Source organism: Danio aesculapii, chromosome 10 (genome assembly GCF_903798145.1).
Source record: "Danio aesculapii chromosome 10, fDanAes4.1, whole genome shotgun sequence".
NCBI lineage: Eukaryota > Metazoa > Chordata > Actinopteri > Cypriniformes > Danionidae > Danio > Danio aesculapii.
The window spans coordinates 4,513,285-4,525,781 of record NC_079444.1 but is presented as its reverse complement, the minus strand read 5'-3'; the positions used below and the strand labels follow the sequence as shown (position 1 = coordinate 4,525,781).

At 37.7% G+C, this 12,497-nt stretch overlaps 1 protein-coding gene across 1 annotated transcript; it reads right to left on the bottom strand.

The window, feature by feature from the left end:
- Positions 1 to 3,802: 3,802 nt before the first annotated feature.
- Positions 3,803 to 11,378, bottom strand: plk2a (polo-like kinase 2a (Drosophila)). Its single transcript, XM_056466733.1, has 14 exons — positions 11,174 to 11,378; positions 10,799 to 10,906; positions 10,596 to 10,712; positions 10,387 to 10,516; positions 9,790 to 9,973; positions 9,505 to 9,703; positions 9,273 to 9,420; positions 9,087 to 9,187; positions 8,862 to 8,997; positions 8,685 to 8,765; positions 6,502 to 6,661; positions 6,295 to 6,424; positions 4,993 to 5,103; positions 3,803 to 4,679 (listed from the first exon to the last, which is right to left on the bottom strand). Exons 1-14 carry the CDS (start codon positions 11,372 to 11,374, stop codon positions 4,458 to 4,460), a joined length of 2,028 nt encoding a protein of 675 aa, XP_056322708.1. The 5' UTR covers positions 11,375 to 11,378; the 3' UTR covers positions 3,803 to 4,457.
- Between the last annotated feature and the right edge of the window lie 1,119 nt (positions 11,379 to 12,497).

Here is a 12,497-nt window from a genome sequence, read left to right as displayed (position 1 = left end):
GATCATTCTTGAGATGTTTCAGCAGCTTAATTGGAGTTCACCTGTGGTAAATTCAGTTGATTGGACATGATCTGAAAAGGCACAAACCGGTCTATATAAGGTCCCAGAGTTGACAATGCATGTCAAAGCAATAACCAAGCATGAAGACAAAGGAATTGTCTGTAGACCTCTGAGACAGGATTGTCTCGAGGCACAAGGCTAGGGAAGGTTACAGAAAAAAATTCTGCTGCTCTGAAAGTTCCAATACCAGTTTAATACCATCCCTACAGTGAAGCATGGTGGTGGCAGCATCATGCTGTGGGGATGTTTTTCAACAGCAGGAACTGGAAGACTAGACAGGATAGAGGGAAAGATAAATGCAGCAATGTACAGAGATATCCTGAATGAAAACCTGCTTCAGAGTGCTCTTGACCTCAGACTGGGGCGACGGTTCATCTTCCAGCAGAACAATGGCCCACACCGCCAAAATATCAATGGAGTGGCTTCACAACTACTCAGTGAATGTCCTTGAGTGGCCCAGCCAGAGCCCAGATCTAAATCCTATTGAACATGTCTGGAGAGATCTGTAAATGGCTGTACACTGTCGCATCACATCCAACCTAATAGAGCTTGAGAGGTACTGCAAAGAAGAATGGGCAAAAATTCCCAAAGACAGGTGTGCCAAGCTTGTGGCATCATATTGAAAAAGATTTGTGGCCGTATTTGCTACCACTAGTCCGAGCCTCGGCTGGGTCAGTTGGTGTTTCTGTGTGGAGTTTGCATGTTCTCCCTGTGTTTGCGTGGGTTTCTTGCGGGTGCTCCAGTTTCCCCCACAGTCCAAAGACGTGGTATAGTTGAATTGGGTAAGCTAAATTGTCCGTAGTGTATGAGTGTGAATGAGTGTGTATAGATGGGTTGCAGCCGGAAGGGCATTCGCTGCGTAAAACATGTGCTGGATAAGTTGGCGGTTCATTCTGCTGTGGCAACCCCGGATTAATAAAGGTATTAAGTCGAAAAAAAAATGAATGAATAAAAGAATTTACAGTTTTTTAAATCTTTTCTGTGGAATGAAGCCTGTTGGTTAGACAAATCAACAACCCCTAAAAAAACACTAGTCCAAAAACATCTCACACACCGTATAGGAATGTATTCACCTTATTCTCCGCGTACGAGAGGGCGCAGCCATTTGAATCATTTTGGCACGAGACTTCCGGTCTCATTCACTTCCATTCAATTTTTAGAAGTAAAAACAGCTCATTTTGCTGCTTGATGTTGCAAACTGATATTTTCTTATTATATTATTCTATTTTGTCTGTATTGTCATGCAAATACTTGTTTGTAGAGTAAGTAGTTCAGCCGTTTATTATTCATAGTCATTTCTCCCATTGCCAGCTGAATCGGAAGTTCTAAAACAATCGCAAAAATGAGCGCACTTCCGCATTGAAGAATAAGGTCAATAAGAATAGCTTTCAATTTCAGACAGAACAAATTGTCTCCGTTGTGTTACAGTTAGCTGATATGTTGCAGAATTGGACATGAACCACAGTACATGGAAAACTAGGACAACTGATGTGTCAATGTGTCCAACAGTTGGGCATACTGCTCAGGATGTTGAAGTTGCAGATGGATGTTAAGTAATCGGACATGATTCAGTTTCTTCACGTTATTTTCCATCTCTTGAGAAACAGCATGGCTCTATCCCGCGGATCCTTATTTACAAGTAGTTTAAATCAATACAAGATGTTTTCTTGGACATGGAAAATTGGCTTGGAACACAAGTTTCAGCTGAATGGATCATTTTAATTATGCATATATTGTTCTTCATGTTTATAGCGTCAATTTGTGGCCCCACAGGGTGAAATATAGTCAAGATGTATTTGCATGCAGTTCCTACCTTGCTCAAAACCACATATTGTTCTATATATTTATGCTTGTTTGTTCACAGCTAAGGAGGGTTGATATCATTATTTCAATAGCACTTTGAGGAACTTCATTAAAATAAGATAAAGATTAAAATAATATTTAATAATAATAATAATATAATAACAGATTATTTTATTATTATGCTCTGAAATTATTTAAGGATGTTAACAAATTCAAATGAGTATTGCTAAGCTTTAAACAAAATCTAATTATCCAATTTAAAATCCAATAAATCAATTCTATTCATTACATTATACCAGCCATTCTTCTTTTTCTTCTTCATTCATTAATATTTTTTATTGTTAATTTAATAAATTTCTATTATATATATATATATATATATATATATATATATATATATATATATATATATATATATATATATATATATATATATATACTTTAAATTGTTCCAATAATTTTGTCATTATTGATATTAATCAGAGTAAACTAGCAATTATTTTTTATTGAAACAATATATAGGTATTATTATTATTGTTATTTATTTACATTTTAAAACAATGTTTTTTATTTCAGAATTGTATCCATTTGCATACGTGTGCTGATAGTCTGTATGACAGGACTGACTACTGTTTTGGTCGATATCGAGAGCTCTGTATGTGTTATGTAACTATTGAAGTTTTATCGTATCAACTCAGCTTTCTGGCACTGATTTAGAAGACAAAATGGCCTACATTTCAGAGTGACAGATGATGCTAGAAAGAGACTCCAGGAAACCAACTGTGGGGCTATACTGATCTTGGACAACAAACTGTGTCTGTTCTTTTTTTTTTTTCTTCAGGCCAGGAGAAATGAAATACCAGCTGGTATAACAGAAAGATTAAGAAAAGAAAAAAAATATATATAACAGTTACCATGAGACATTTTTTCCCTTTCACTTCTCGTTTTTCTATGTCTTACATCTATTTATTGAAAGTCAATATATCTATCTTAATGCATTTGTTTTAATTTGTGTATATGTCATTAAGTTCAATTAATTTAATAGATTTAAATGTATTTTTAATGTTTGGGTGAGAGTTTGGCTTAATTATTTAACTCTTCGTGCACACATTTATTTTTAAATTTAGTCTAAATACGATAAAAACTAAGCTATTTTGCGCATGATTAAAATACCTACAATTTGTTATCACAATGATGCTGTAAAGAAAAATGGTAAATGTAATAAACTAAATTTCACATGAAATGGTTATAAATAAATGATAAATCTACCAAATCAAGTACCGTTTTTAATAAATATTGTTATTAAATAGTTTTTTAAAGGCATAGTGTAGTTTTCAATTCAATTCAATTCACCTTTATTTGTATAGCGCTTATACAATGTAGATTGTGTCAAAGCAGCTTCACATAAAAGGTCACAGTAAATAGGAACAGTGTAGTTCAGTTTGTAGTGTTTAAGTTCAGTTCAGCTCAGTTCAGTGTGGTTTAATAATCACTACTGAGAGTCCAAATATTGAAGGGCAAATCCAACGATGCGCAGCTCTACAGATCCCGAGCCATGCAAGCCAGTGGCGACAGCGGAGAGGGAAAAAAAAACTTCACTAAATGGCGGAAGTGAAGAAAAAAACCTTGAGAGAAACCAGACTCAGTTGGGCACGATCATTTTAATTTCTCCGCTGGCCAAACGTCTTGTGCAGAGCTGCAGTCTCAGTGGCGGAGGCTGGAAGCTGGCCTCAGCGAAGACTCGTCTGTCTCTGGAGCGTCACAGGAATCAGTCTCATGTTCTCCACTCTTCCATGACCATCACATCATAGTTTTCTTTTCATTGCTTTGTAAACAGTGTGTGTTTTTGAGCTTGGTAGAAGGCCCTTGCTTTGCCACTCCAATGCAGGGACCATTAGAGTGATTGCATTTTACAAAAGAAACACAATACAACACTTGCTCAACATTATTTATCTTTAATCTTCATACAAACCATCAAGACCGGACAAGACAAACACCATTTACGGTTTCGCCACTGACCTTGCTTGATGAATCTGTGATGACATATAAGAGGACAAAGCACTGGTCATGATGGTTTTAATGAACATAAAGTAATGTTTGGCCTCAAAACATCAAGCATCAACACTGATATAATTGTTATTAATATGGTTGTCTTTATTAAATAAATAAATACTGACTTTTGTTTCATAATAAGTTATTTCCATGGCCGAGTGTTCCCACAGTGAAATGCAGCCGGATTTTTTTGCAGACTAATGAATAGGAAAAACTAGCCACGTAAAACTACAGCATCATGTCATTTCACTCTGGAGCCCAGGTCTTTAAACAGGGGCGTTTTCACAGTTAACTAAAATCTGCTCTCAACGGAGCTACCTCCAAGCACCCTGCTTTGCTAAAGCCTTCTTTTGTCAGATCTCCATTTGGCTTCAACATAGCATGAGTTATGCAATAAAAAAATAAACATTTAAATCAAATATATTTGTCTTGATTTCATCTCTGGTTCCAGCCCAGTTCCATTTGTATAACTCATAAAGTCCATTATATCTCCTCCCATCGTCAATGCTTCCCGTCAAGCCTTGATCCGCGTTCTTGCCTTTTCAAAGTATCCTAGATTTCGCGTCAGTTACATCTCCACATCTCTGCAACAGCATGTTAAGTGCATATTCCATGCGACTTTGCAGATCCGCTGAGCATCCAGACGCAAGCAGAGTGCTGAGTCGCAGCGTGGTGGACACGCGTTCCTCATTGATGTATGTTAGCAAGTATTCCTCTCGGTGATTGCACAGGATTATCTTGGTGTGATCGTGGTAAAAGTTCACCTGTGTGAATAGCATGTGTTTAGCATGTGTCTATTTTAGCTAAGTCCAGGTATCTTTACTTATAGTGCTTGGTTACAATGCAGTTTTCACAGTTTAACGCTGAAAAATAACAACCAATAAGCCAATCCTTATCAAGTATGAAACAAATTCAAAATCTGTAGTGTCAATGTTAACTCAATTTAAATTTCAGTGTTGATTGAATGTGCAAATTTAACCAATTATGAATAGAAATCAGTTCCACTATATGCAGCTTTGCAAAAGTCAACAGTGCTATCAGTCATTAGCTTCTAGCTATGCAAATGCAAAGTTCTACCTGGAAAGTGCCATCGTTGAAGAGCATCATCAATGCTTGATCAGATTTGAGCCATTGAAGAAGGTACAATCTTGGTTTGTTTGCATCTGTAATATTGGGTAAATCCCCTCCCTGTTGACAAACAGTAAGGAATGATCAATATGAAGCTAATTACATATAGTAATCCCAGACATCCAGTGAAATCGATTACTAGGGTTGGGTTGATCGCCGTCGTCCATCGCCATTGGCCAATAGACATCACGATGCTGAGCTGGCCCAGTTTACACTAAAGCTGCGGTCACACTGGGCTTTGTGTGTGCGAAATTCTGTCGTACGTCGCTGCGAAAAGAGGCGGTATTAAACAAGATGATTAGACATTAAAAAGAGCGAGTGATCGCTCCATGTTTTAAAATTTATGTCCAGAGAGGTCACAATTTGATCGACTGGTCTCAAGTAGTCAAGTGATGCGACTTTACACCGCAGCGACATGCGAAACTTGACGCATGATCTTGCGTTTCCGGTCTGACGCATTCGCCTGCGTATGAATGGAAGTCTATGGGAGGAAAAGCCCAGTGTGACCGCAGCTTAATACGTTTTAGAACGAAAACGCTGTACGTCGACACTGGATTTCATCTAGCATTCCTGAAAAGCCCTCAGTCCACACTATACCGCTGAAAACGCACATCACATGACCACACACACAAACTCTGTCATGCGCTCATGCCTTGAGCACAAAACCCCAGAGAACTGTGCACGTCGGACAGTTTATCAAGGATGTGGATTGCATCTCACTATATTTGTTAAAGGTGATATTTAATTAATCGTGTCTCTATCTAACGACTCTTCTGTCTTTTAATCTATCCGGTAACGTGTCACAGCATCAGTAGACTGCTTCAATCTTTCGCTTTCATGCTTGTACTTTTAGCGAAAACCTCAGATACTCTTGGTTGGTTCCTGTTGGTTGTGCACCTTTACCAACCAAGTTTGTTGATGCCATTATAACGACACAGATCACTCTGTCTATTCATACCAGAGTCCCATATAAAAATTGATTGGCAGGTGGTAATTTGTGTGTGACTTCTTTATTTATTTATGATTTGGTTATGAGTAAAACAAAGACCATGCGGGTCAGGTAGTTAAAACGGTAGTCTACAAATAATTAATTTGTTATTAATTAATTATGTATTGATAAATAATTAATTCAACGCCGCCTACGATGACCATACCATCGTCCATCGTGATGTTTCACATTAGACATCGTACAATGCCAAATTGGTCGACATCGCCCAACCCTACTGATTACCAACAAGGAAGAACACTTACATCCATTAGATTCTCCTCCATGTAGTGGGCAAAGTATTTTAAGATGGTGGTCTGGCCAACAAACTGCTCTGGAGCTTCACTAGTTAAGAAGACTGAACATTGTCCCAGCTCTGCATAGTAATGCACAGTCCTGAATGTCAAAAAGACACATTAGTCTGCATGTTAGATATGAAAAAGTTAGAAAGACATTTGAAATCTTCAACGTACCTTTTGTCCGACAGCAGGCTCATGTGGGTGCCGTTGTTGAAGAGAACGCCGACTGTGTGATCTGACAACTGATAGCCAAAGCCATACTTGTTGGAATAGTCCACCCACTTTGTCACCCACTGGAAGCTGCTGTTCATGCTCTCTTTTGAAATGTTATTAGCTGCAAAAGAGAGATTAAAAAGATTATTAAAAGCCTGATTATGGCACTAAAACAATGCCAAACTCATGGGCTTGACTCTCAAAGAAGCATAGAATCGATAAAATGTGGACCTTCAATACGGTGTAAATCTGGCAAATACAGTTGCAATCATTGTTATTCAACCCCCTTTCAATTATTTATTTTTTATTTTTTTCCCCAAATGATGTTTAACAGAGCAAGGAAATTTCCACAGTATGTCTGATAATATTTTTTCTTCTGGAGAAAGTCTTATTTGTTTTATTTCGGCTAGAATATAAGCAGTTTTTAATTTTTTAAAAACCTTTTTAAGGTTAAAATTATTAGCCCGTTTAGGCTATTTTTTTTTTATAGTCTACAGAACAAACCATTGTTATACAATAACTTGCCTAATTAACCTAACCTGCCTATTTAACCTAATTAACCTAGTTAAGCCTTTAAATGCCACTTTAAGCTGTATAGAAGTGTCTTAAAAATATCTTGTAAAATATTATTTACTGTCATCATGGCAAAGACAAAACAAATCAGTTTTTAAAAATGAGTTAATAAACTAATATTTAGAAATGTTGAAAAAACGGGGGGTAATGATTCAGGGGGTTGAATAACAGATTGCAAAAGTGAAATCAAATGTGTAACTTTAACATAAGGAAAAAGCTGATTTTAACTTAAATTAGCTTTCGATTTAAAAAAATCATAATTACTTACAACCCTCTGTTCGATGTGCTTTATTTTCAGATTTTTGTATGCATTTTTCTTCATTTTTACCAAATAGATCGTCATAGCATGAATTTCTGGACTGCAAATAATTTAACTCGTTCTTGCATGTCCCATGATTATTTAAAGCTTATTGCACTTAAAAAGACCAATACCAGTCAAAATCCCCTGTCTTGGAAGTATTAAAGGGCACCTATGGTAAAAAATCAACTTTTCAAGCTGTTTAGGCAGCCATGTGTGCATGTATGGTGTATAGACTGTCATATTGGGGTGATATAAGCACACCCAGTGCTTTTTTTTCTGGACCAATTGGAGCTGTTTTCAAATCGACCGCTACCTGACGTAGGAGAGCGGTCCCCCCGCCCACCAATATTGATTGACAGGCGCATCATCATATCCTCAGTTTGTTGATTCACGGCCGCCATTTTCAGCGTGAGTTGAAGCGATATCACTAAAGGAACACCCTTGCTCTATTTTTAGATGCAAGTCTCATTGGGCTCAACACAAGAGCAATATTCTCCACATTATCGCTCTAATCGCAATTATTGGTTGTATCTTTAGGTAGGTTTGCAAACATGTGTACTTCTCATTGAGTCTACCTTATACTTCAGCCGTTTGCATTTCTCGCGATCCCAGAAGCTCCCTGTGATCTTAACTAGCATGCGTTTTAGAATTCTAAACATAGGTTTCTATCAGGGTACACTCAAGTCGACGGCTGGGCGCCGCGGACCGCTGCAGAAACCTATGTTTAGAATTCTAAAATGCATGGCGCGACGATTTGGGACACTTCCATGCTTCTGGTGCGCCACAGAGAGTGTCTGGTGTGCCGTGTCGCGGCTTCGAGCGGCGCATCCGGTGCCTTAGTCAAAGTTAATTCAGTGTGCGTGATTATTAGTTTCTGTGTACAAGCTCGGCACTTGAAACTAGCACACAGTTGGCTCTCTCCTTCTCTGTCTGCCTGTCTGTTGCAAACGCAGAGCAGGTGAGCTCATGGCCCCGCCCCCTTGTTACGTTGGCGGGAAGCCGAAACTAATTTACATGTGAAGCAACACACCCCTAAATCAGCGAACTGTGGACACGCCCCCAACATGACACTATTTAACACATTATAATAAAAAATCTGAATTGTGTTTTGAACTGAACCTAAACTGGCACACTTAGAAGAACCATAATATTAATATTAAATCATAAAAAAGAGGTAAACTATGTTCCCTTTAAAGCCTGAGGTATTTGCATTTAATAGCAAGCGTCTTTCCACAAGAACCAGACTGAATTAAGAATACATGAAACGCACCTTCCGACATGTTCTCCAGACAGCCTTGTAGTACTCTGGCCACGGTGTCTGCAACGCTTCCCACTGTGCAGTTCTCAAGACCTGTGGACACAAAAAGCATCAGTTTCTATAACAGATTTCATTGAGCTATTCATTAACAGCCTGTCTTTGGTAAAAATGTGATTTGAGAGCTCTTACATTCGCTGCTGCTACTGCAGCTCCTAAGAGTCCCTCGCACTATCATTCGAATGCTGTCTCTAATGTGCTGTTTGCTGCCGGCGTCCTTTGTCAAGACAGCTGGTTTTCCAGCAGATGGAAGGGGGGGTTTATTGTTCTGTGGGAAAATAAGAAAGAGATGTTGAAACAGGTTACAATCATAAAATTTAAACACAACTATCTGCAAGAGCATTAAAAAAAGCTCACCTCAAGGGTTTGTCTGCAGGGTTGAGGACTAACTGATGTTTTTCTGAGGTCAAGGCAAAGTCTGTTTATGTTTATTTCTTCCTCTTCCTTGGCAGGCTTATCTGCAAGAAAGAATATATTTATTCTTCCAATTAGGTAATCTGGGCATCAAATTGTTTGCAATAAACTAGGATTGAAAGAGCTTACTTCGAGTCTCCAAATACTTTGCTTTGTCCTTCTTTCCACCAAATAGGGTAGCTGCAGCTTTCTTGAAGAAACTCTTAGCAGGACTTGTGTGGTGGATGTCTGGGGCTGCATGACAACAGTTAGCAGACAGTCTGTCTGGTGTGAAACCCTAAAATAGGTAGAAAAATAATATGTTCAAAGCCAAATACTTGATTACTATTCATACATTTGGTTTCCAGAAAAGTACACACACCTGGCAGAAAAAGTCATGGCGAAGAATATCATACAATTGTGGCCTATCCACAGGGTTCTTGGCCAACATACTGCTAATGAGATGCTTGGCTTGAGGTGACAAAGATGATGGTGTTGAGTATCGCGCTTCTCTTATACATCGGTATGTTTCTTTAAGGTTTGTGGTTTCGAATGGAGGTCTTCCCAAAAGCATGGTATACCTGTTTGGAATGCAAGTTATCCAACATAAATAAACATCTCCACTGCAATTGTTTGAAATCCAAGAGAAACTGGCCATCATATTTACATCACACAGCCGAGGGCCCAGACATCAGATTCACAACCGTGCCCTTGCTTGTTGAGGACTTCGGGTGACAAGTAGTTTGGTGTCCCACATATTGTTCTTCTACGGTTCTCAACTGGCTCCAGTTTTGCAGCCAATCCAAAGTCTCCAACCTTCAGTTCCATAAATTCATTAATGAAGAAGTTACCTGGAAATAGCAGATGAATTATGATAGATCAAGGATATTTATGTCTTCTCAGAACTTCCCCTTGTCTATATTCCGTCCTAATAAGCTTTTTTTATTAACATGCCATGCAGTTTTACATTTTTGGAGCTCTTTAACAAATTGCTTTTGTTGCTTTGAGTAAAAGTATCTGCAAAATGCTAATCATAGTCTAATGCAGGCATGTCCAAGCTCGGTCCTGGAGGGCCGGTGTCCTGCAAAGTTTAGTTCCAACCCCAATCAGACACACCTGGGCTAGCTAATCAAGCACTTACTAGGCTTTCTAGAAACATCCGTGCAGGTGTGTTGAGGCAAGTTGGAGCTAAAATCTGCAGGACACCGGCCCTCCAGGACCGAGTTTGGACACCCCTGGTCTAATGTGTGCTGTAGTCACTTACCTAGCTTAAGGTCTCTGTGCAGAATCTCTTGCTCATGTAGATATTTCAGCCCAGAGACAATCTGTTTTAAGTAGTACCGAACCTCTGGTTCTGTAAGCACTTTTCGTGCCTTAAGGATGTGCGCTAGTGACTGAAGAACAAATTACGTAAGGAAGTTATAGCAACAATATTTGTTGGAGAGACTGAAAAACCATATCAATAATACTCACCCGTCTGCTGCAGTATTCAAGTAGGATGTAAATGTTTTCTTTGTCCTCGAAGTGATGGTAGAACTGAACAATGTGTTTGTGATGCAGGGCTCTGTGCAATTCGATTTCTCTATCAATCTGTCGATCAAATGGTTGCAAGCTTAACAAATTATGTAAGCATGGCTGCCAGAAGTTAATACGTGACAACAGGACAGCAAGCTTACCTTTTCCCTTTGGTGAGGTTTGGAAACGCGTGTGTGTGGAATGATTTTGGCTGCATACATTTTGCCTGTGCTTAGATCTGTAAATTCATAGCACTTTGCAAAACCGCCCTGTAACAGAGGAATTGCATTTTCATATATACATACTAATGACACCAATCATTGAACATCTGATATCTATATTTATTCTTAAAAAAATAATTTATTTATTATTTTATAACCTAATATTTATATATCTGGGTATATATATATATATATATATATATATATATATATATATATATATATATATATATATATATATATATATATATATATATATTGTATAATACATAAAAATGCTAAATCTTTTTGATTTATCAAATGTGAAATATTTACCTTGCCTAAAACTTTTCCTCTACAGTAACATTTCCCAGTGGCTGAATCCGTGATGATGCGTGACATTTCTTGAGTGGCATATGAAGTATCCTCTAATTTTCTTCGTCTGCTTTCACTGGGTCTGCTGTGTTCACACATCTTCCCGTTATTTACAGGCTGGTGGTGGTGGTGGTGGTGTGCTATAGTCCTGAGTATGTCCATGCTCGCGTTTCGACTATTGAGAATAATCGCAGAGCTTTAGTTTTATACAGGCTCTTGATCGCTCCGCCCCTTTATTTTGACTGGCGCGTCATGCGCGTTCACGTAGTGCTGAATTGAAGCGTCTCAAGGCAATGACTCGCTAAATAAATTTTATGATTTGCGCGGTCATATTCCATTGATATAATCAAACCAACCCAACCTGTTCATAACATTCTTATTAAATTGCACTGAAATGAAACCAATCATTTTAATATGAACACTAACACAACATATAAAAAGATGGGTTAATTAATTAATTTATTTATTGTGCTATTAAAATTGGATTTTATTGTCCATATTCAAATCACATTTGATTTAAATCACATTTTAAAAGTTTGATTAGGTCATGCTTGTCACAGTAAAGATATCTAGCCCCACCTCGTGGTAGCTTTACGCTATAGGCTACTACTGCATATCAGTGCAGTGAGTGTAGGTATGACTCTTGCTATATCAGTTTGCCTAGCTTTAGACCCATCAAACATATTTATAATTAAAATGTTAATTTAGATTGCTCATATTTTGATATTATTTTAAAGGATACCATTAAGTTAAATATGCATGTGTTTATGTCATGCTCATTAGAGTGGATTTCTTAGTTTGTACGGATATTTTCAACAACACTGTTGACAGTTAGTCACTTTAAGAGATATTTAACACCGAGTAACTGTCTAGTGTTACCACTTAATTTCTGTAACAGAGCAGCAGTGGTAACTAAGTGGAAACTGCTCATAGTTAATTGCTGTAATATAGTGCTAATACTCACGTCATAATACGATATGATGGTATATCATATTAGTTATTGTAGAGTTACCAAAATTAATCTGTTATTTACTGTTATTAAAAATAGAATGCAAACAAATTCTTCAGGCAAATGTATTTTATTGTATTGGCAGAAAACAATACAACAGAAAATGTATAACAAAGTGAAACAAATCAGCAGACATGAATGAATTTTTATTCATTTAGAAGATATGAATACATTTTCTATGTATTTCTATTTCTAGCACAGGCAGGGGCGGATTTAACCATGAGCAATGTAAGCAGTCGCTTAGAGCCCCCAAATAAATTTCGAGAATTATACCTG

Bases quoted from the DNA above. Each gene is read 5' to 3' on its own strand.
- plk2a (XM_056466733.1), bottom strand. From the start codon at position 11,374: ATGGACATACTCAGGACTATAGCACACCACCACCACCACCACCAGCCT. The intron at 9,704-9,789 runs GTAAATATGATG...CATTCCAAACAG, and splicing joins TGGGCCCTCGGCTGTGTGAT to GTATACCATGCTTTTGGGAA. The intron at 9,421-9,504 runs GTGTGTGTACTT...TACCTATTTTAG, and splicing joins GCCATGACTTTTTCTGCCAG to GGTTTCACACCAGACAGACT.